The 26,212-nt window shown below is 37.5% G+C and overlaps 1 protein-coding gene across 1 annotated transcript in view; it reads left to right on the top strand.

Moving 5' to 3' along the window:
* ATRNL1 (attractin like 1) overlaps window positions 1-26,212 on the top strand; it is a 678,126-nt gene that overhangs the window by 221,067 nt on the left and 430,847 nt on the right. The window contains exon 21 of the mRNA XM_060768490.2: window positions 13,741-13,793. Coding sequence (XP_060624473.2) covers window positions 13,741-13,793 — 53 coding nt within the window. The remainder of the gene's footprint in view (window positions 1-13,740; window positions 13,794-26,212) is intronic.

The following is a 26,212-nucleotide window of genomic DNA, read 5'->3' as shown; positions in this document are numbered from 1 at the left end:
TTAGAGAATGAACATGGAGAAGGAGGAGGAGGAAGTGGCACAAGGTAGTAAGCAGAATTCTATGAAATGAAGTTTGGGAAGGTGAGGACTGCTATGGCAGAGAATTTAAAAAGCCCCACCCTAAACTATATTTCCCAGAATTCTGCTCGATTCCTGTGTTAAAGTACTTAGGTTTTCCCTCTCCAAGTTGGAGAAGTTACTTTTAAAACAGAGGTGCTATATTGCCTCCAGGTCAGCAGTGCCAGAGAATTCAAAAGTCCCTGCCCTAAACTACATTTTCCAAAATTCTGCTTGCTTCCTGCATTAAAGCCTCAATGTGTGACCAACCCCAGCCCACTTGGGGGATTAGTGGTACCTGTGACAGAAACCTGGAGCCATTTACAAGGCTTATATAACTGATCCAAAAGCCATAGGTCAGTGTTTTGAATCTTAAGTTTTTTGTGTGTGTGACCACCGCTTCCATTTCTTACTATTGCTTCATATGTATGTATGAATGAAATTTTGCACATTTCTAGTTTTTAATATCAAGCACTACACAACTAAGTAACATTGAACTAAAGTCAGATAGATATGCATGCATAAGCTGAAGGAAACATGGTGAAAGTGACTTAAGATGATAAAGAACAAATTTGGAATTTTATGCTTGAGAACTAATGCAGTGTTTTGATGTGAGTTGTTCAGTTTCTCAACTTGAAATAATTTTTACACTGGAATGATGATGAAGAAGAAACAAGTGGGGAGAAAAACACACAATGGTATCAGCAGTCATTAACAAAGAGTCATACTTAGCCTTCCAGCCCAGCTATTGAGTATTTAAGTGGAAAGAGAAGGATAGAAACAGAGGCCACTGGAGATCTATAATAAGTTATTAAGACCAAGAATACCGCCTCTAACATTTTCCCATTGTATGTTATCCACTGTGTCAAAATCAGTGGGTCTTCTAAAGATCATCTATCCCTAGACCCTCCCCATCCCATTTACCAAGATACCCTGCTTGTAAAATTACCATAATAATTAATAAAGTTATTCTATATTTAGCAACCAGAACAATATGAAGGTAGTTAACAACTAATTTGGTTAACCAAATATGCCTAAAGTGAGTAGTGTCTCCCCATAAGGCTAGATTTTTTTTTAATTTTCAGTATTAGGGTTTATATCTTTGTATGAGCAAAGGTTTAGCTTATGCATGGGGAAAAAATCTGAAGTTTTCTATTTTATAAGAATATTTATTTTGAAAATAATATAGTGAGGAAGGTCATTGTGAATTGGTTAGTGGTAAATAAAGCCTGTTGAGAAGTTTTCATTGATTGTGCTGCTCTGCTGTATAATGAATGATACAACATTGTTTTTGTTTGGTTCCTTGTGAAAGTTAACCTGGTCAATAACATATTTTATTAGGAGTTTTTTTTTTGTTTAAATAAGAACAGCAAGCATGTTTCCATGGAAAAAGGTCTGTTCTTTGACCCATTCTGTCCTCATTCTTTTTCATAGCTGTTTCTATGTGAAAACATGATTCAATGAATTGAGGACTGTACTTAAGACTTTTTTGACATTATTGTTGTTCCTTTTTTGACATTATTGTTGTATCAATATGTAATACAAAGTGGTTTTCAGTAAAGCTATTTGTTGAGGTATCAGCTTGGTCTAAACAATTAAAAATACACTTTACTGTATATTTGAAGGATTATTTTTCTAACTACAGGAGATGGTTGCATATTTTTACTATTACTGAAACCATAATTTGAATGAGTCACTGACAATGATGAGAAAAAAATGAACCACGAATAAGAACACAATGGGCTGCAAATACATGTCTCCCTTATGATTAGTAAAAATGCTATTTAAAAACGATAACAAAGCTTCGAAGCATTTTACTTGATGTCCAGTGTATGGCAGCTCCCTGGTGTTTTGCAAAGCAATGATCTTAGTTTTTAATGAACAGGTTAAAAAAAAATCTCAGATAGCTATTGGTAGATCCATGTCTGAACATTTTCTCCCCTGCTTCTCCTTCTCACCGAATCCCAACACATACTCCCCCATTTCTTTCATAAGTATATCATTGAATACAGCACCATGTCAGATACAACAATACTGGGAGAGACTGATCATTGATGAGAAAGTTTTCATTCGTAAACAAAATGGAACCTGGAAGCAGGAAATGCAAGCATATAAACAGGAAATGAATATGAAACAAAAAAGAATGGTGATGCTTTCTAATTCCTGGATATTTGTGAGTAACAACAACTGTTTTCATTTATTTAAATGGCAATTTTTAATAATCTGCCCAGGCATGCATATAGCATAGCTTTAACAAAGCAGATTTAATTTCATAAAATAATACTTAAAAACTAAATTGATTTGATGCTACTGACAGATCTTGAATAGTGTAGCAAATATTGACCCCCCCCTTTCCCCCCCTCTTTGCCCCAATGGAGCTAATATTCACACACATACTGTTTTTTCCATGTTCTATCTCTCCATCTTTCAGGCAATAGTGTGAAGTATGAGTAAATACGAAGTATATAGTCTTTATTCACACTTTACACTATTGCCTGAAAGATTGAATTGTAGTCTCTATAGCTATGAAGATATAGCTATAGACTGTATCTTTTTGCTTGAAGACAGAAGGTAGTCTTTCATGTTACAGAGAAGCATTCTTGCCAGCTATTGTTAGTGCCAATTACCATGGTGCTTTGCAAAAGTGTAAGAAAGCTGTTATAAAAATGAGACTGTAATAATTAGGCATGAATAGAAAAGGGATATCAAAATACGACATACACAAATAGGAGAAGGTAATGGTCACTTGTTATGTTTCCCTGTTTCTGCAGGATTTTGTGCTGTTGATTGCAATGTTGTGTGATGATGTCCAGGCCATATGGCCGTGTTCTGGCAGCATTTTATCCTGACGTTTTGTCTACATCTGTGGCTAGCATCTTCAGAGGATCTGGAGAAAATGCTGCTAGAATATGTCCAAACTGCCCAGAAATCACACAACATCCCAGTGATTCCAGCCGTGCAAGCCTTCGGCAATACAATCAGCCTGTTGCTTTATCTTTTTAACTGTTCCTAAATTTTGTTCATTCTGGTATTGGATTTTATTTGCTTTAATCCTAATCTTAATGTCATCTTGAATATGTAGTGAATGTAATTGAAGCCTATTCCTTGCATGGATTTCTGAATGATTTCACTGACATTGATGGAGTTATTTATGCAAGAAACAAAAAAAGAATAGCCATAACTAGGCTCATCACTAATCAGAGAGCAAAAAATCAACATCTGTGTCTTTTTTTGCTGTATCCTGCAATAATTGCATAGTAGACTAATCATGCCAGATATAGAAAAGAGATCTAACATTGGCAGTAGGTGGTGGTGGTGGTAATGGTGGTGGTGGTGGTGGTGGTAATGGTGGTGGTGGAATTATGTCTGTAGAGATTTGATGCAGACTTAATACTCCTAGGAGCACAGCCCCACCCCTCGGGTACCGTTCTGTCCCACTGTCACATCTTACTTCATTGTTGTCCATGTGCAGTTTTAATTTATGTTCACTACATATATCCTATCTGTTCTGATTATGATAATTTCATTGTAACACATAATTTTAGGATAGGCCCCTTTCTCCTAGGAAATAAAGAGATGTTTCATTACCTTGCAAGAAAAACTATCCTTGGTATTCATAATTTTCTGAATATGTCAGGAGTTTTTCTTTTACAATCTATCATTTCTATAGTGACAATAAGTAATTATAAGGATCAGAACTATTCCAGCAGGAAGCATTAAGGTCTTAATCACCTGGCTAGCATTGAGTAATATACAGCCAGGATGGGATAGCTGAAAGAATAAAGAAGCACAAGCTTCTGTGTTAGAGTTGGGGTTGGTTGAGATGGTAGTGTTGGCATTGTTGTGGTTGCCATAGTGTTGAGCTTCTAGAGATGGACATATAGAGAAGTTGGAGGATTAATGAAGAAGACCAGAGAGAAGAGTTTATATTGTGAAGGTATGAACTGATTGGGAGTTTGAAGTGTTGAAAGAATGGCTGAAGAGAGTTAAGAACATCTGCTAGACTAAATGTAAATTCTATTATATAATGATTTCTACAAAACATACAAGTTGAGCTTGTCTTCTCCTTAACCAATGGGGGAAGGCTTATGCTGAAGAAGGGGATTGGCTTACTGCTAATCAAAAAACCCCAGCCAATTTGCTACGACAGAATCTATGCCTAATAGTATGTAAAAATTATAACATTTACTATAATTTTTTGTGTGACAGGAGTGACTTGAGAAACTGCAAGTTGCTTCTGGTGTGAGAGAATTGGCCGTCTGCAAGGACGTTGCCCAGGTGACACCTGGATGTTTTGATGTTTTACCATCCTTGTGGGAGGCTTCTCTCATGTTCCTGCATGGGGAGCTGACAGGGAGCTCATCCGCGCTCTCCCTGGATTTGAACCTGCGACCTGTCGGTCTTCTGTCCTGCTGGCACAAGGGTTTAACCCAGTGGTTCTCAACCTGGGGTCCCCAGATGTTTTTGGCCTACAACTCTCAGAAATCCCAGCCAATTGACCAGCTGTTAGGATTTCTGGGAGTTGGAGGCCAAAAACATCTGGGGGGCCCAGGTTGAGAACCACTGGTTTAACCCATTGCGTCACAAGGGGCTCCATTTACTGTAATTAAATGTTAGTATAAAATGGTTCCTTCTGGCTAAGGTTTAATATTATTTGAAAATGGTGACAGAGACAGTAGATAAGTTAGAAAGTAAATGAAGATCTGAGGAAAACTCAAGTGTACAATTGTTTAGTATGAAGGAATACATGTTTTCAGTTTGTCTCAGAATGTTTGAGATCTCAGAAGATAATAGGTGTGATTTCATAACTTGGCTTTATATAAGCCTTTGACCTTCCCCTAGGACTGCAGTTTCCCAGGGATTTCGTGTAACCTCCATTCAGTTACTTGGCAAAGCATACATTTTGACATATCAGAAGCAGAAAAAAGAGAAGAAAATGCACCGCTCAGAGCTCCCCCCCCCCCACTTTCTATCCACCATGTGGTTTGTACACTATCTAATTTAGCCCCATGATTCCAGCCACTCGGCTTGCCATCCATCATGATTCAGTGCAGGTTCTACACTTTATAGTTATGGATGTCTGATAACACCGTTTTAGCACATCAAAGTCTTCACCCTTCCCAGGTTCAATACTGATATATCATCAAACACCTTGAAAAGAAACACCAGCAAAGGATGTGAATTCCTCTTTGTGGGTTAGTGCTATATTCAAATCTTTATTCAGAAAAGTACTTTTGCATTTACTTTATGGTTCTTTTTTCATTCTGCTGTTGTTGTTGTTGTTCTACTATTGTCTGCTTTTAGAGATGCACTCAGATAAAACTGAAACTGACAAATGACGGCTATAAAAATGTAGCTTTCCTGCAACTAGAAAGATTGCTTACTTCTGTTTGCTGCATAAAAGAAAGAATAACAGGGGATCGAGACATGCACTTCAACAATTCACCAAATTTACTGCTATCTACTGTCATTCAGGCAAAAGTAAAAGTCGCCCCACAAGTGGCCTCTGTGTGAATCCTTTCTTTCAGAAGTTCAATGATGCAGAAAATGAGTAATAACATAGTAAGTTGTGGAAAATGATTTCCCCATCATCCAGCATGACAACAGTTTTGATAGCGAAGAAGGGATATTTCTGCTAATACCTTTGTATTCATATAAGTAAAAAATAATTTCAAATTACCTATTTTTCTTCCTTATCTTTTCTGTTGATAAGACTTGAAAAGATAGCTCTGGTTTCTGTATTCTGCAGGGGCTTTAAATACTCTCTATTTAATAACACAGCTTTGCTCCTTATTTGTAGGGCTTATTTTTTCTTTTGTAAACTACTTATGAAACATGGTGAAATAATTTTCTAAATTCTCCTCCTGGAATCTGTGATTAGAGCTGCCTTTGTGTTTGACATTGTAAAGCTGCATCTTGTGTTCTGCCTTTCCTCCTCATCTACTCAGTGACCTCAAGTCAGTCTTCGCTTCCTTCCCTCCCTTCAGTCCAAATTACATTAACATAGCATATTTTCCTTTCAGCTATTTTGTGCATTTCAATTGACTTTTTTTATTTCATATCTTCTCTTTTTCTTCCCATTTCATTTTCTTAATGTCAATATTCCTGGGAAGCACATCAACTTATTACAAAAATCTGGTTTAGGCAGCTGATTTGCAAATGAGTAAAAATGTATTATTGGCTTCTTCGTCATAAAATGCTGCTGTACTCATATAACCAATGAGATGACAATTTTGTGGTTTTCTTGTAATTAATAAGAAGGGAGAATTCAGGAAAATGGTGAAGTGCTTAGGAACTAAGAATGATTATCAAAATATTAGACTTTCAAAGTTATATTAGTACAAGTTGGGACTGATTTGGTGTTGACATGCAGAACAAATTTAATTTAAAGATGACAGCATGCTATATAGTCATGAACAAGTCTAGAAATATTTGTCAAAAAATCTACCCCAAAATCCTTTGACTTACTCATGAGTCAGTTTGACTCCTGTGCCCTGATCCTTGTAAAAAAAAGATACTATCCCCTGGTTTAAGTAGAGTGGCAAAAGCCTTTTTGAATGCTTCAGTGGGGAAATACTGGGGGGGGGGGGGGGGATGTGAGATCTTCATGGATCTTATCAAAATTCATAATCTTGGTCCTAATACTTGTTTCTATACACAAGATAGACTAATACATTAGTATATACGGTGTATACCATATATTCCGGTTTAGTAGACAACTGGGGGTATAAGATGACCCCCAACTTTTCCATCTAAAATTGAGTGGCCGTATAAGACCACTCCTCTTTTTTGTAGTAGCTTGAGAGAGCTTCCTTCTCTCTGGGCTTGAGGGTCATCTTCTGCCAGAGGGTCGTCTTCTGCCAGAGGCTCATGGCGAGGGAAAGCCAGCATAGGCCGGCGACAGCAGCAGGAGGAACAACCCAGCGGTCTCCGTGACAATGCAGCTTGCCACTCCTCTGCCCTGGGCCCTCCCTCCCTCCACTCTCCTCCTCCCTCCCTCTCTCCCTCCTTCCCTCTCTCCTTCCTTCCTTTCCTCCTGCTGCAACTAAGGAGGATGAGAGCTTTTTGCTCCAGGCTTGAGGGTCCTCTTCTGCTGGAGACTCATGATGAGGCAGAGCCACTAGGCTGGTGGCGGCGGGACAACCCAGCGGTCTCCATGGCAATGCAGCTTGCCTCTCCTCCTCATATGCTCCCTCTCTCTGCCCTTTTCCTCCTCTTTCTCCTCCTCCCTCCTTCTCCTCCTCCTCCTCAGGTCATGCCTCTTGGGACACCGAGGGTGGAGGAGGCAGTCAGCTGCCCTCCCACTGGAGCAGGGCACTCAAAGCAGCTACTGCTGCTGCATCCCTCCGCACTGCTTGGCTCCCCCAGTAGGGCTTCAGTCTCCCTGAGGGGCTCCTCCACTCCATGCCCGCCTTGTTGGAAGAGGAGGAGGAGGTAACGTGAGGGAGCCACTGGGCGACAGAGTGGAGGAGGAGGAGAAGCCACTAGGAAGACTTGAGGCTTTTGCTTGGCACCCTTGCCGAAGTAAGCACCTACCCTTTCAGCAACATTTACTCATCCCTTCCAAAATATTTAATATAATAAATTTTGTACCCGGCATATTAGACAACCTCTAACTTCTGAGAGGATTTTCCAGGGTTAAAAAGTCTTCTAGTACGCCGGACAATATGGTCAATGTCCTTGGGGCATTATTTATACATATTATACATACATACATATTTATGTGATTTTTGTAGTTTCTACTAGAGATGGGAAGGCCTGTGGGAAAAATGGAATTTTGGGGGGGGGGTGTGTGAAAAAACAGCCTCCCCATTTCTAGTTCCTACCAAATGGCCAATCATACAGGGTTTTATTTGTGTTAGAAGTGACTTGAGAAACTGCAAGTCACTTCTGGTGTGAGAAAATTGGTCATCTGCAAGGATGTTGTCAAGGGGATGCCTGGATGTTTTACCATTCTGTGGGAGGCTTCTCGAATATCCCCACATGGGAAACTGGAACTGACAGAAGGGGAGCTCACCCCTTCAGGTCAGCAGTTCACCTGGCATAAGAGTTTAGCCCATTGTGCCACTGCAGTTTCAATAGGATGAAGGAAAAACAGATTGAGTAAGACAGACACAGTTCAAACGTCTCTCCTGTCTCCCTTTCTTTCCTGGTCTTCTATTGCAGCCTAGTTGGCGAACTAAGCCCAATTTGGGCATATAGCATAGGGATTAAAGGTCTTTAAGATGCATTTTTAGACAGACATCTCTGTATAGAAGTTGTATATATGTTGCCTGCCAGTTTAGACTTGCTGCTGCTTAAGGCATGTCCTAGTGAATATGGCTGCACACAAGCCAATGCAATAGTCAGCTTCCATTTGAAAGGTTGACAATTTGCTGCTTTTGGCCTTTTCACATAGAAGTTTTGTCTGTAATGATTGCATTTGGAAAACAGAGCTAAGACTGGCATGCTGGCTTACCACACAGAGATCAGACTTTTCAAGTACCATCTGGACTATGTCATGAGTTTGACTGAATCTTTTCTGTTCCACAGTTCATAGTTTGTTATTTGGTAAATGAAAAGTAGTAATTGCTATACAGTTGGCTTAGCTATTAACCCCTCCCTTTTTTTTCTTGTATTAGCATACTCTTAAGAATACAAGACTTTTGAATTATGGGTTTAGTTTAAATTGACATCCCGCTAAAAAAAGGTCTTCATTCTCATGCAGTGGCAAACTTTGTGTTTAAGGAGGTTGAAACAATATTAAGGTTATTTTGAAATAGAAAGTGGAAAATTAAATTGTCATTCTTTATATTCTTTTCCTTTAATTACAGAAATTATATGTTGCAAGTGATGCTGCAAGCCTACATGCTCTTAAATTTCTTAAAAACTGGAAACTTTTTTTTGGATGCTTGTTTTCTGAAATGTACTTTCATTTTAAATGTTAAAGAAGAAGTGATTGAAAATTAAAAGTAGATGAGGGAATACAACAATAGCTCGGAATTATCTTCAAGATACTCCTAAGCTGTTAATATTAACTTTCTGCAGGAAGAAAATGAGACATTCTTCTTTATATCACGTGAATTGTTATCTTCAAACTCTGTTCAATAGTTACAATGAAAATAATAAAAATCCAGACAGCTTCAAATTAAAGGTGATGCAAACATTTAAAGGGATGAAATCCATCATTATTGGAAAGCGCTGAATGTTAAAATTGCATGTTTTGTAAAAGCATTCTTAAACATTGCTTTCTGACATTTAATATCACTATAATTTTACAACGTCAATAGATGAATGAGTCAGTGTGGCACTTCACATCTCTTTTCCGAAGTTGCAAACTATGATAACTTCTAAAGCCTAAACTTCAGCTGATGACCCAGTGTAACAACTCAAGCTAATACAACAGTTCTCTTCTAAAGAACTTTTATACTTAGTTTGTTTAGTTGAGCATGTGGGATCAGAGCTCAGTAGTTGAATATAAGCATTGCATCCAGAAGATTATTTACCTTTGGTTAAAGAAATAATGTAGGAAGGGATACAAACAATCTTTGCTGGAAAACATTGGGTGCATGTATACTGTACAATAAACGACACCTCTTTTTCTGCCATGGTTCATTGCTACGGAATTATTAGTCCAAGCAGACAATATGAAACTACATGGAGAAAATATTGTTAACTGCCATTAAGTCAGCTTTAACTTATGGTGACCCTAGGAATGAGAGAGCTCCAAATCACGTTATCATCAATAGTCCAAAACATGGCTTTATTGATTGATACTATCCAGTATCCATGTTTCCGGAGGAGGGTAACTAAAATGATCAAGGGTCTGGAGAACATGCCCCTTGAAGGATAAAACTGCAATATGAAAGCAATGTATTATGATAGTGAAAAGGAGGATTTTCTTTAAACAAAAACAAAAATGAGAAGGTATCATAATGCTTTTGCCTACATAAGTGGGTCATTGCAGAAAAACCTGGCTTCCAATATATATTTTTTAAAAATTGGATGGTGGGTACAGGTGATTGAGTAACATCCAAAAACTTTCAAATTCCATTAATACCAACAATCAAATTCAGACGTTATGCAAATACAGCAGCAAATCATATTTTGTGTTTAAATAATCTACTTTTTAAAAAAAGTATTCAAAAACCTCCAAATTTCTACATGCGCTCTGCTGGTCCACTTAATGGGAGATACCAAGTGTTCAAAGAGGTATTGTTATTTTGTCCCCATGAATAAACACAGAAATTGGTAACTTTAACTACTATCTGCTAATTTAGTTCTAGAGGATTAAACTCAATACTTGCAAAAATCATTAGAAAGAAAATATTTTTAGTGAATTTTCTGAATGATGATAATGTAAATTTGCCTAAGTAAGTAAAATACGTAAGTTTTCAGCAGACCTCGCTACATCTGAGGATACCTACCATAGATGTGGGCAAAACGTTAGGAGAGAATGCTTCTGGAACATGGCCATACAGCCTGGAAAACTCACAGCAACCCAGTGACTTTGGCCATGAAAGCTTTTGGCAACACAGAGGTCCAGGTGTTATGGGACAAAAGTAGTAACAAAGGGGATTTAATAGAATAAGCCAACAAGAGAGTTTGGACTTAGAATTGACATGATTGATTGTATCTCTTTCATCAGAGATAAAAGTCTATTGTACTAAATATGTGGTTGTAGGATTCACTGTAAAGAAGTATATAAAGACAATCACCTTTTAATTTGATTGTAAACAAATGTACACACTATCTCATGCATTGCGTGTAGTTCTTAATGTAATATAGCTGAGGATAGAAAGACAACAAATTGGTATAACTGAGCTTCAGTCTTGTAATGTAAAATGATATTTTTTGCCAGACAATTGGTCTTGCCATACAAAATAGGTATGTTTTAATAATAAATGATGACATTCTGAGTAAAGGAACAAAAACCAGCATGTATAATAGCTTTAATTTTTTGGTTTAGTATAGCCCTCCTAATAAACTTCTCTAGGGTTGCTTTTGTTCTGCAACAACACTAGGTAAAACAATTAAGCTGTGCAAAATCTAGAAAATAATACACCAATGGAAACAAATAAACTAAAAAAATCATAACTTTTGTAAAAGAAACAGATTATGTTAAGTAGGTATGCCTAATAATAATTATTTCTTTTTCTCCCACAATGAAAACAAAACACTTCATGTCAGTTTTTTCCATTAGTTTGGAATAAAAGAAACAGAACAGCTATGTATTTGATTTCAACAATTAAAATCCTTAGTATAAAGGTACTTGGTAGGAGGAGGTGGGAGAAAAAAAAATTAAAAATGTAATGAGAACGAACTTGTAAAGAAGGTGAATAGATAATATAGAAATATTTTACCACAATGTAAGTTAACAAGAGGCATTTATTATCTGCTCAAATATTATGTTATCTTGTAGTAAATAAAAATATATATATTGTAGCGGTACAATGAAAACAAATTGACCTTCCCAACTGTGTTTCTTTGTGTGGGATATTTTTTAAGCTTTGGGGAAAGCCAAAGCGCCCATATTACTGTCATTTGTGTAGCTGTGTTTCAGAAAAGAAATTGTGTTTATGCCCGAGAATAAAGTAGATAACTGCTTAGAAAGATAGGAATGTGAACAGATCTGGACATATGGGAAATGCAGCAGTTATTTCATTGATATCCTCTGCAGCTTCTCAGTAGCTCTTTTGTGAAGGGTTACTAAGTGCCTTTGAATAAAGTGTGAATCTTTATCCATGCAGTTATGTATCCACATACATGATCATATACAGAACTATAATTTATTTATAGTATTTATCGTATCAGAAGCGAACTGAGGGTACAGTTGTACTGTATTTAAAACACACAAAGTTTAAAAAACTTGCCATTATACTAAAGTCCTTTGACCAGTAGCTAGCTACTTGGAGTGCCTCTGGTGTTGCTATAAGAAGGTCCTCCACTGTGCATGTGGTAGGCATTGTGGTAATTGCATTGTGGTAAGGGGTTCCCAAACACAGGGAAACCAGCTGATTCCTAATCCATCTAAAACACAGATGTGTGCTTTTCATCTTAAGAACAGACAAGCATCTCAAGCTCTGAGGATTACCTGGGAAGGAATCCCACTGGAGCACTGCAGCACATCAAAATATCTGAGAGTCGCCCTGGACAGTGTTCTCACTTACAAGAAGCATTACTTTGAATATCAAGGAAAAAGTGGGTGCTAGAAACAATATCATACAAAAGCTGACTGGCACAACCTGGGGATCACAACCAGATACAGTGAAGACATTGGCCCTTGCGCTTTGCTACTCTGCTGCTGTATATGAACGCCCTGTGTGGAACACATCTCACCACACTAAAAGAGTGGGTATGGCTCTTAATGAGACATACCGCATTATCACAGGATGTCCATGCCCTACACCACTGGAAAAATTATACTGTTTAGCCGGTATTGCACCACCTGGGAAATAGCAGCCAATAATGAAAGGACCAAGGCAGTGACATCTCCACCCCATCCCCTGTTTGGATATAAGCCAGCACGCCAACTCCTTAAATGAGGAAATAGCTTTCTAAGATCTCCAGAGATACTCGCAGGAACACCTCAGCAAGTGATAGTTCAAAAGTGGCAGGCTAAAACCCAGAACCTCAAGCCATGGCTGATACTGGGTGAGAGACACCCCTGGGCACATAGAAGACTGGGTGACTTGGAAAGGCACTAAATAAACTGTGCTCTGGCACCACGAGATGCAAAGCTAACCTTAAAAAAGGCTATAATAATGGTTAACTAATGTTCTTTATATATCTAATTCATAATGTTATAGAAGGAGATACATTCTTTTCCCCCTTAGCTCTTCTCTCTTTTTGTGTGAACAATATTTTTGTTTTTTTGGTGAAATATTCAGTATTTTGCAGGGTTTCTATACACAGTGCAAGATATTAAAGTCAGCAGTACATAATTAGTTTTCTAAGATGCATTCTGGTTGTACTCTTGCCCTGTTGCTCTTTAGTGCAATCTTTCTCAGTGGTTGCTCATGGGCTGTGACAATTCCTCCCATGAGAGAATCAGTTGGCTCCCTCTCTGTCATCTTGCTACTGCCAAGCAGATACCTTATTTAGGCAGGCCATTGACTCTTAGCTCTTCCAGCCGATGGGCCTTTTAATGTTGCATGCTGTGCTTTCAAAATTTTAATCATGTTTTTAAAGTGTTTTAAAGGTTGTTTTTTTTACTTTTTGCTTTTAATGTAATTATTTTTAGAAACTTTTATGTAATAAATTTGTCACTAGACTTTGTTTCAATTTGTTGTAGGTAACTTTAGTGCTTATGTTGGGAAATAATTGAACATACATACAGTTCTTTGTTCTAAAGTGATAAAAATATAACTTTAGAAATGCTCATTGTTACAGGAATGTAGAGATAATCAGTATTGTATTTGTCAGACTAAGAGTAGGATGTCTACCAAGTTAATTGCTACTCATCCATGCACGAATAACAACTAGTTATCACCTTTAATCTGTTCATAGGATTGTGATAATGGTAAATGGCAGCATGGAGAGGGGGCAGTGGAAATGACCTTAAGTTCCTTGGAAAAGAGGCAAAAGATAAATGGAATAGCGATGCCCTAAATTAATTTGTACTTAAATTGTTTAGTTTCTTAATTTATAATTATCAAATAATTATCAACTTGCAATTTCTTCTTGTCTATTTTTCCTCCACAGTTGTGACTCTGAAAACAGATACCTTGGTAATCCACTCAGGGGAACATGTTACTGTAAGTATTTCATTGTCTCCTGGCTTTGCCTATTGTGTATGTTAATTTTTCCCCTTAGGCTCCTTCAATCTCATTAACCATGAGATGTATCTCATTAGTAATTGCTGATCTATGACAATATGAAGAGTTGGAAATTACATAGCTGGTATTTTTAAAATATATATCTTTGACAAGTCACTGTGATTCACAAACACAACTACACAAAATGGTTTGCATCTTCTCCATCTCCCCAGTCCTATATTGTTCTGCACTATCCTTGGCCCAGCCACCCTAGGCAGTTTAGGCTCACTCAACTACCCTTAGCAACTCATTCCAAATCTATAGAATAGTGTTTGATTTTGGTTTTAATTGTACAATATGTTTTGTGTTAATAATTGTGTGTTTTGTTTTGAACATTCTGTATATTTCTTCTGTGTTATTAAATGTGTAGAAAGTGCCCTGAGTCCCCTAGGGGAGATAGAGCAGTATATAAATAAAGTATTATTATTATTATTATTATTATTATTATGACAATAAAATTTAATAAACTAATGTTTTAAGTTTCTTGGAAGAGAATTAGATATGCTTATGAAAAACAAAGTTCATATCTTATTCATTATTCCAATTACCCCATGGAGGCAATTCTTATTCCCAATGGAAACAAAATTTTGAATCAGAAATGGTGGCTTGCTCAGTGCCTCCCATGAGGCCATAAGTGGCCTGGGATTTGCAAAAAAAACCCAACAAAAAACCCAACAAAAAACCAAACAAATAAACAAACTTCTAGATATTCTATTTATAAGTATGTGGTATTATATGATACAGGGTAAATGAAACTGAAAGACTGATAGCAATCCAGTTAACATAGTTAAAGACTGAATATTATTTAAATAGTAAGAAGGCATGAAATTAGAAAATGTGTAAGGAGGGCTTATTAAGCAGAATTAAATAAATTGGACCAATATGTATAATTCTAATAGCAAAATTTTAATGATATATTTAAGATATTGTAGTTTGAATTAGAGTCACCTTTTATATTTTAAAGCCTGCAGTATGAATTAATCCATCATTTTTGGGTATTAATTTGTATTCCATGTTGCTGCTTCATTAATTAGATGCTTTTTGTTGTGTTAGTTAATTGATCCAAACAGCAAGATATGTTTAATGTGGGTGAGATACACTGTGAAATTCATGTGTGGGGATCATTAATTTAATAAGAGAGCACTGTGTTTTAAAATGTTTATGGTCCATAGGCTAATTAGATTATTTGCTTCTATTGCAACATTGACATTCAAGTTCACAAATAATTTCCTGGCCTGAGATATTCATGACTAGCATAGCATTTCGGCATTTGATTATTATTATTAAAAAACATTGCAATGAGATATCAGAATACAATACTTAGAGATAGTTGCATCTGAGGAAGAAGATCTGGGATGGGTCTATACTGGTCTAAATCTGGAGCCAGTCTGAAGTAGAAATGCTCTGGACTGACTGTGAAGGTGTCTGCACATCCCTTACTGAACTCTCTGCAGTAGCAGGTTGGAATCCACACACTCCAGCCCCATCATCTCACCTCCCAATCCACACCCTTCTTCCTGGTTGCCTGGATGCCTCTGCTAATGTCGGAATAAGGTACTTGCAATGGCCAGGATCTTCCAAAGGGCTCTGTGACAGGCTGTGAGCACCAGTGGTGGCTCGGGCTCCATCCATCCACTTTTTCTGAGCACAGGCAAATGTGATATTAGTGATGTCCTGTAGAGAAAGTGGACCAATCTGAATTGGGTCTGATCCAATTGTCCACTGTACCCCAAAGCTGTGGGATATTCCAGCATTTCCTGAAGTTGGGCAAAGGTCAATTAACTTTACATAATCCTCAATACTCACCAGAAGTGCAGGAACATTGTGAAGATGACCCGTAGTCAACTCAGGGTAAGTCCATGCCCATGTAAATTTGTCCCTGGTCTAAAAAAGGTTATGCTACCATTTTTTCTCTCAGATAGGATCTAAGGTACTATAAGATTCCTTTGCATAGTCATGATTATTATGAGAGGACATATTTATCTTATTTTTCATTACTAGATTTCCAGGAAATCTAGTAATAATGGTAAAAGTTACAACCTCATCATACTTAACTCCGGAAGCATCCTACGATGCTTCCTCTCCCCTCATCTAACTGGAGTGGAAGCATTATTTGACCCTTCACCCTCAACACTGAAGTCTCCCATGTTGTTCTGGCTTCAGTGGAGCCAGCACACTTCTCTGCTGCCCAGGTAATGCTCCCCTCCATGTGCTCATTACAGGGGATGACATGAGGGGCAACAGATTCGCCCCAACTGCTCCTAAATTTCCGCTGCTTCCTGCTTTGCTTGGCTAATATGTTGAACTTGTTAGTCCTGTATTTGTAAAAATCAAAGGATACACTACCATTAATTGTAATGATAGTACTAACTTCTGGAAGAAGAAGAAGAAGAACTTTATTTTTCTACCCCGCCTCCATCTCCCTGAAGGGACTCGGTGCGGCTTATGTGGGGCCAAGTCCAGGCAACATACAATTAAAAGCAAAGCAATAATAAAATACAATTTAAAAAACAAAACAACATAACAATAATAGACAAGTGTCAAGCAACAAAAACTAATTTAAAAAGGAGGTGAAGGCCAATATACAGGCTGATTAAAGAATAATTGGTTCAATAAGGTGAATAAAATGCATGATAGCATAGGAAATATCATGAAAACAGAGCAATTTAACAAAAACATAATCAATTCAGTTTGACTTACAAAATCTGAGTAGTAACGATTATAGGAATTTAGATTGAATAATAATTAGGTTGCAATACAAGTCATATGTCATAGGAGTTGTCAGTTGAAAACATGATGAAACATCCACGTCTTTAATTTCTTATGGAATGTGGATAGGGAGGGTGCCAGCCTGATCTCCCTGGGGAGGGAGTTCCAGAGACGAGGGGCCACCACCGAGAATGCCCTTTCCCTCATCCCCATCAATCACGCCTGAGACGGGGGGAGGAGTGAGAGAAGAGCATCCCTGGAAGATCTTAAGGATCACGTGGGCACATAGGGAGGAGGCAGTCATGCAGATAGGCAGGTCCTGAACCGTTTAGAGCTTTATAGGTAACAGCCTGCACCTTGAATTGGGACCAGAAACTTATCGGCAGCCAGTGGAGCTGTTTAAACGGGGATTGACCACTCCCTGTAACTTGCTCCAGTTAACAATCTGGCCGGTGACCTTTGCACCAGCTGTAGTTTCTGATCCATCTTCAAGGGCAGCCCCACATAGAGTGCATTACAGTAGTCCAATCTTGAGGTTACTAAAGTGTGGACCACCATGGTCAAATCAGACTTCTCGAGGTATGGTCGCAGCTGGCGCACAAGTTTCAAATGTGCAAAGGCCCTCCCAGCCACCACCGACACCTGAGCATCAAGTGTCAGCTCTGAGTACAGGAGGACCCCCAAACTGCGGAAGCATAACCATCAGACACTCAAGTTTCAGGATGCAAGAAATAAGAACTATCTGAAGTAGGTTTGGCTATATTTTGATATAGTCACTGGATCTGTTCTCTATCTGATGACTATGGTTGCAGAGTTTAAATGACTGGTGCGTGAATTGCAAGAATAATGGTGCAAGCTCAGTAATACCCATCAACAACCTGATTTTTCTGTGCCATATAAAGTGTACCAATCGTATTTAATTTAATGCTAAGTCAACATGGATTTAGTCAGCTTTTAAAATAACAGCAGTAACATTCAGGTCGTGGGATATATGTCATTTGTATTCATGGTGAAGACTGGGCCAGAATTCAGAAACAGGAACTAACATATCTCAAAAACCCCAGAGTCGGAAGTGGCCTTCTTTGCTACTTCCCCTAAGATGAGCTCTGATTTGTACATAATTGTCTGCTGTAATAATAATTTTGACATAATATCTCTCCCTGGATTTTGTCAGACCTAATGCAGATTTGTGAAATGATTATACTGTTGAAGGACACTGTTTTATGTGGAATATTACTCTATGCACATTTGCAAAGAAAAAAATGGTGTAGCCACAGAGTAGTACTGTGGATAGTTTTTGTTTGTACCACATCTTAAGTACTGAGTATCAGATATACCACATATCAAGAAATACACATATATGCTGGGAATATCACAAGCAAAGGCAAGCAAACTATCTAGAAAGTTATGTATAAAGTTTAAATATTTGGATCTCTGTTTTAATAAAGCCAAGCAAGCAAGACACTGCAGGTCACTGAAACTGTGCATGATGTGAAGAAAGTAAACAGATATGATTTTCTCCTTTCTCCTCATAATACTTGAAACTGGGATTATCTAATGAAATTAAGTGACAAGAGATCAAGAGAGAAAAGAGAATTATTTCTTTACGCAGCACAGGTTTATAGAATTTGCTGTCACAAGATGAAGTGATGACCAGAGAATTAAATAAATCTGTGGGAGATGAGACTATCAATGACAACTAATCATGATGGATCTATGTAACTCCTTGGTTCATAAAAAGTATATATCTCTGACTTCTGCTTGCTGTAGAAACTGTTGATTCCATGCTCTGTTTATGTGTTTCCCAGATATATGAACCTGATCATTGAGCTAGAAGAATCTTCAGTTTGATCTAAGTAGTATTCTACTTAAACTGTAATTAGCAATCTTTAAAAAATTAGAAATTAGTAGTAATTACTGTTTCAATATAAAACAATAATACATTTTATGTTCTTGGAAAAAAGGAGCTTTCAGTGTTCAGATATGAAAAGAGTTACAATAGTTTATTTATAGGTTTTTATAGAATGTATTTTATGTTCATTGGAAATCTGAAACTCAATCAAGATGAGACAGAGGTCTCTCATACGTCTGAACTTGTGCAAACGTGATCAACACAGGAATTATGCTATCATTATTTTACACGAACAATCAATATTTAAGTTGCAATCCTGTGTAGGAATGAATGGAATTAAGCTGTTGGTACTAATCATAGGAGTACCCCCTGTTGGTGCAGCAGGTTAAACTGCTGATCTGCTGACCAAAAGGTTGGTGGTTCAAAGCCGTGGAACAGGGTGAGCTCCTGCTGTTAGGCCTAGTTTCTGCCAACTTAGCAGTTCAAAAACATGAAAATGTGAGTAAATAAATAGGTAACACTTCTTTGGGAAGGTAAGAGCACTCCATGCAGTCATACTGGCCACATGACCTTGGAGGTGTCTACCAACAATGTCAGATCTTTAGCTCATAAATGGAGATGACCAGCACCCCCCAGAGTTGGACATGACTAGACTTAACCTTTACCGTTACTCTCAATTGTAGGAATATTGGAAAGGATTTTTTTGTTAAGTCTTTGTCCCAAATGTTCTAACAAGTTTCACTGCATATATTACCCATGCTTTGTGGAATATTTATTTATTTATTATTTATTTAAAACATTTATATTTGGCCCTTCTCTCCCCAAAGGGGACTCAGGTTGGAGCACAGCATATATATGGAAAACATTCAATGCCGGGACAAAAGTTCATTATATGCATACATAAACATCAAAAATATTTATCTCAGCATTAGAATACACTGTTTATACATGTGTTTTGAGGAAGTAAAGCCTACATATGCAGAACAGATCCATGGAAACATATCACACTTTTTAGTTACAACTATATCATATTCATTTCAGTGGATCTTTTTAAAGTATTACTCACAATGGATTAAATGTACATGTGTACAAGCTTTGGTAAATACCGATACTGTAGAAAAGATATAAATCTCTCTAGAACAGGTATATGTAGGTGTTGCTCCTTCAAGATCCTGAGTGAAGACACAGCATTGCTTTCTATGACAATGAACAGGAGTGTCAGAAATTTACACAAGAAAAGATGCAGTGATAAGAGTAGATGGATATGTAATTATTATGTGAAAACATAAGATTGTAGACATGAAAGGGGATGAATTATTCAACAATGAACAAAAGTGTAAGTAATGAGATGCAATTGAAAGCTGTAAATTTTAAACTGAATAATAGAAACTTCCTTGTTAGCAAGTTTTGTGAGTTGTTGGCAAGAGACAGAGATCTCATCATCTGTTATTTTTAGCACTGCTTGGTTTTTTTTCACAAAGTAAAATATTTCAATACAATATATGCATGTCACATGTAAAAATTTTCTTCACATAAATCTTGTGCTTTGAAACAAAAATTCAAAATACCCTATCTCCTTTAAGAAGATCAATTGAGTAATTAATCATGTAGGTACCATTTATGGAATGTTACTTTAGTACTATCATTTGATTCTAAAAATCTGTTTTCTTCACTAAATTCCCTCAAGCAGTTCCCATTCAGGAAAATCCTTTTACGCGTTGTTAGAGTGTGATTTCACTGTAACGAAAACAATTGTGCTAATACTGGTATAAGGCTATTCTGTCAGAAACTGGCAGAACTGGCATAAGTTGCTTTGGGTCCTGTACTTAGGGCCCCTGGTGGTGCAGCAGATTAAACCACTGAGCTGCTGAACTTGCTGACCGAAAGGTTATTGGATCGAATCCGGGGAGCGGGATGAACTCCTGCTGTTAGCCCCAGCTGTTGCTACCCTAGCAGTTTTAAATATGCAAATGTGAGTAGATCCATAGGTACTGCTTCTGCGGGAAGATAAAGGCACTCCATGCAATCATGCTGGCCACATGACTTTGGAGGTGTCTACAGACAACACTTGTTCTTCAGCTTAGAAATGGAGATGAGCACCACCCCCCAGAGACGGGCACGACTAGACTTAACATCAGGGGAAACCTTTACTTTACCTAAGTGATAAAGGCCACTGCTGATTCTGGTTTGTTTGTTTTTTACTCAGAGGTCAACATTTATTTCAGGAAAATGCGAAACAAGATTGGTGAATGGCAAAAGGTTTTGTTGGCACCAGCCGCCGGGGGGTGGGGGGGTTCAAACCATCCCCCAAATATATCAGGTTTAAAAAAGCCTGATTTACACATGAATTTTAACTGGTTAACTAATTCATGAGTAAACCAGGTTTTTTTTAATCTGCCACATTTTGGGGGCAGGGTTGAACCTTGACCCCCTCCCTAAGCTATGGGCCTGACTGAGAAAAAAGTGGGATAGAAAATGAATGAATGAATGAATAAATAAATAAACCGCAGACAAATGAAAAACATGCATTCATGTGCTTATTGATCGCTGCAAGTTATTCTTCAAATAATGTTTTTTGTTATCCTATTTTATATAAAAACCCAGTGTGCTTTGACCCTTACATTATTGATTGCCCTTTTTAAAGAGCTACACATTCAATCTAAGAAATAGCAGATATTTCTGGAGCTGCTGAAAATCTTTTGCCATCTAACTGGACTGTTATACAATCAAAGGGGGACAAGTAGCATAAGTAGTTGACAAATAATGGTGCCATTATTATTTCTGGATTATCTCTAGGCAAGTGGGACCTGTAACAAATGTAGTAAAACAGAGTATTCTTGATCAGAGTACCACTGGGATTTTTCCAAGCTTGCTGATCTTGTTCGTGGATGGTAACATTTTAGCTACATAAGATTCATATAGGATAATGGAATCTGGTGCTAAATAATGTCATAAATTCACTGTTATTTTACTATATGACTAGGGAAAAAAATGACAATTCCTCCTCAATGTATTCAGCAGTATGCAGTTTTTTCTATTCATTTTCTCCTTCTAAAGCACTAATTTTAGACTTATGAAGCTAGCAGCCACAGTTACAAGAATGTCTTAAATATAGAAATATTACCTATGTCCACCAAAAATCAACTCTTTGACCAATCTTGTGGTTTGTAATACTGTTTGTCTGACATTAAGAGGATGAACAAAGTGGTTGCGTATGGAAATTACTAACATTAGAGAAGAAAGGATGACTCTTTAAAAATAATAAGCAGATATTACTCAAATTAAATATAAATTAAATATCTTTAGTTACTTGTCGTTTAGCCATATAGTAGGATAGATTTAATTTTAACTGTAAATTACTTTTCTGAATTTCTCAGATTTAAAATTTAAATCACATTGTAAATCACAAGTGAGGGAGAATTTATTTATTCATCTTTTTAGTTGTAATAGGTTAATATAATCTTAATAAATATTGAGAGCTGTAGATTAAATAAGAAGATAATGCTAAGCAATTGTTCTGAATTGTTGTCAGGTTAAAATTATTAAAATCAGGTTGTTTCCCTTGCATTTTTATCCAGACTCCTCTTACTTGTCCATGTATTCCAAAATTCTGTTAATTGATCTTTATATTTGCACTTGAATGGTTGCAAGACCATAGTATACATTCCATTTTGGGGCCAGGCCTAGCCCAATGGGTTAAATCACTAAGCTGCAGAAATCCTTTCAATGGAAAGGTCGGCAGTTCAAGCCCGGGTTAGGGTGAGCACCCACCCACCGTTAGGCCCAGCTCCCTGCCCACCTAGCAGATCTAAAACAGAAATGTGAGTAGACAAATAGGTACTGCTTTAAGCGGGAAGGTAATAAAAGGTGCCCATAAGGACATGACTGGTGATTTGAACAGGAGGATGTCTAAGGATGACTAAGCTCCTCAGCATGGAAGATGGAGCAATAGCATCCCCCTCCCTCCGTGGCCTGATTTGAGCACAGCTTCCTGATGTCGGAAATGGGAAAGATGGAGAAAGCCTTTACCCCTGTTTATGTATTGTCTGTCTTTGTTAATTGTATAACGGCATTGAATTTACATAGAATAATACATAGAATAATATTTATTATTATTCTATTTAATTCACCAGAAGAATAGAACCGACCAATTTCCACATTCATCTATTGCTTGTTAACATATTCATAGAATAATTCCATAAGTTGTACAATTAGTGTCTATGATGGTATCATTGATGTAGGACTTTTATTATATTAATTATTTTAAGAAAAATTGAAAATATTTAAGATAAATATCTTATTAAATTAAAAGCAAATTTTAATTACAATGATGGATTTTTTAACAGTCATGATAAAGGAGGGAACAATATTCTGTAATATTCAGAATAAATATATCTCAGAAACTCTCAACCAGTTTTCTGTATTATCCTTTAGATGACTTCTGACTCAGCTTTCTCAAAGCTTCTGGACAGAATTTCCAACTAATTAAGCTTCTTGGAGAATTTTTAACTGGCAGTTACTTTTGGTTGACCTTCTTGATAAATTCAGTGTTGCTTTTCTCATGCAGATTTGTTAAACTGTGTGAAGTCTTTGTTTCATTTTATTTTATATTAATAGACTAATTATGTACATTGAAAATATTTTATTCTTATTGTGATAATAATGGTCGGGAATGTTTGTTTTCGCCAGTCTTCAGTGAAGGTGATTGCAGAACAACTCAAAACAGAGTTTTCAATGGACTCAGAGTTAAAAAATAAATACAGGAAAAGTAAAAAGGGCAGAAAAAGAGTACAAAGTACAAAAGAGTTAGATTTTTTCAGTATGTGGAGATCTGTAATGCATAAACTAGATATTCTGCTGTTTGCATATAAAAAGCACTCTGTATGCACATTGTGCACCGCAACCCATTTTGTCTAAAGCCAACATTATATTGAGTGAATAGTGAACAAGTTGATTTGGCACATATGTGTGAATTCTGACTGGACGCAAATTATAGTTTTATGAGCACACACAGCCTGCAAATGCAGTGTTTTGTCACAGTGCATTTATTTTTCTTTTGTTTTGAATGATGGATGTTGATGAATCCTAAGTGGTGAGGGAGGCATCCAAATTCCTGGATTAGTTATTCGTCTGTCAGCATCTGCAACTCATGTGGTTTTAGAATCACTGCTCCTGGGTATGAGTATAGAAGTTAAAGAAACAGATGGTTTTTAACAGATAGGGAAAATGGTTTAATCTTATACAACCTTTATGCTTTTAGAAAATCATATTAAACAAAAAGCTGGGAGTGCAACATCATTAAACAAACCCCACATTTCATTAAAAAATATTGTGGTTACCCAAAGCTAAGTAAATGGATTAATAACAGCACATCTGTTTTTCAAGGAGAAAAATTGGGTAATGTGACTGGAAAGACTAGAAACTTCTATAACTGCAGAATATGTAATGAAATAAACTGATGGTACTTTCTACATAGTTGATAAAATGCTCTATACATAAAAAGGGACATACCATGTTTGTCTAAATGTGTGTAATATCTATGAATGTCAGAGCTGGTAACCAACAAAGAATCACTGTCTACCACATCTGTTGATTATTTATATTTGCAGCATATTTCTGGTTCAAACTGATACCTACTAGTCTTTGTATTTCCTATTGGATAAAAGACTGAGAATGTTATTGTCCCAGGACAAATTAACAATTTCTCTGGTGTAGCTATTGCTAGATAACAAGTGGATTTCACAAGTAATGGTCTTGCAACTTTCCTATCCTAGTTGCAATTGGAATCCTGCAGGACAGAAAGAGGTTGCCCTGAGCAAACCCAGCTGTAGATTGCCAAAGGGATATAGCATCCACCAGCTGGTAGGAAGTAGAATTAGATGGGAGCAGCAGGACCTTGGACAGCTCTGAGCCAGTGTGCTCCAGCACAGTCAGCAAAACCATGGAAAATTTCCTTGTCTGCTTGCCCAGCACAGGAATATCATTTCTCTCTCTCTCTAACTCAATTTTGTTATCCTCACTGTGTTTATTCTTCTGCTACCATCTCTTTTAAGGTTGCCTCATCCCTTTTTCTCCACTGATTTCGTTTCTTCATGTGTTTTCTTACTTGTTTTTTTAATTATTTCTTTTTTTTGTTTCTTTGACATTGGTAATAGGACTGGTAGAGAGAAGTATAGTTCTACCTATAAACATGGAGCACCCAGTGGCGCAGTGGGTTAACCTCTTGTACTGGCAGGACTGAAGACCAGTAGGGTGGAGGTTTGAATCTGGGGATAGCTCAGATGAGCTCAGTCTGTCAGGTCCAGCTCCCCATGCGGGGGCATGAGAGAAGCCTCCCACAAGAATGGTAAAACATCAGAACATCTGGGCATCCCCTGGGCAACATCCTTGCAGATGAGCAATTCTCTCACACCAGAAGTGAATTGCAGTTTCTCAAATCACTCCTGAAATGGAAAAAGCCCTATAAAATAGAAAAAGAATAATAGAGTTGGAAGAGACCACAAGGACCATCCAGTCCAACCCCCTGTCATGCAGGAACATAAAATAACAGCATCCCTGAAAGATTCCCATCCAGCCTCTGCTTTAAAACCATCAGAGAAAGAGACTCCACCATCCTGTGAAGCAGAATATTCCACTGCTGAACAGCTCTTAGCACCAGGAAGTTCTTCATAATTTTTAGCTGGAATCGTTTTTCCCCTGTAGTTTGAATCCATTGTTCCACGTCCTAGCCTCCAGGGCAGCAGAAAACAAGCTTGTTCCTTAATGTGACATCTTTTCAAATATTTAAAGAAGGTGTCATAATTCCCTCTCAGCCTTCTTTTCTTCAAGCTGAACATGACCAGCTTCTTCAAATTAAATAAGATCCATGGAATTACAATTATATTTTTAATATGGCTTGTTTGGTTTGATTGGATGATCATAATGGCAAGGACCCAGCCATCACATTTTCCCGTCAGTAACTGGACCACCTGGCAGCTGATCACGGCTCCTCCTTCCCTATTTCACATCACATGGCAAGCAAAAAGGCTGCCACATGCTGCTTGCACAGGGTATCCCTGTGAGCCCTGTCTGTTGGGCCAAACTGAATTGAAGACTTCCATGACATGTCTTACACAAGCTGTGTCTGCTTCCTTAACCCTGCTGTGGAAATCCAGGCTCCCTTGAAGGGAAAAAAGGAAAGGGTTCCAGGAACAGAAAGGGAATCCTCCTAAGTTCCCCATTGCCACCACTGGGCTGGATCTAGCCAGAGGCACACAAAAACGGAATCCAGCCAGCAGAAACGCATTGAGGTTCAGCCAAAATGCACAAGCCTAGTAGCCCACATAGTCACTGAGACTCTTCAAGCAAATGTATAGTGAGACGCATTACTCAACAGCTAGACGGTCTGAATAAATGTTTTAAAAGCTATGTAGAACTGGCCTCCTTCAACTTATTCTTCAATCAGTGATCCTTCAAATGAAGTGCTAAAATTTTAATTGGGGGAGGGGAAGATGTAATCACAATTACTCTCTATTTTGGAAACTCTTCTACAACTGCCATTTTAAAAGCAGTACTTCCTTTCAATGCCTCAATTTATCTGAAAAGATTTTGAGCAACTTAATATTGTTCAAGTTGCAACAATTTTATATCATAGTTGCTCCTTATCTCCTCCAAAATAATATTCTCTTCACTAGCTGATCCTTCTAAAGAGGGGTGTGTTTCCTTAATATCAGGTACCCAAAGAGCAAAACCTGGCCAAAAATGTGCATTTGTTTCATTACCTAGAACTTGGTTAATTTGAAGGTATGACATTGTGATG

This window comes from Anolis sagrei, chromosome 3, assembly GCF_037176765.1.
Source record: "Anolis sagrei isolate rAnoSag1 chromosome 3, rAnoSag1.mat, whole genome shotgun sequence".
NCBI lineage: Eukaryota > Metazoa > Chordata > Lepidosauria > Squamata > Dactyloidae > Anolis > Anolis sagrei.
This window is presented reverse-complemented; position numbering and strand designations above follow the sequence as displayed.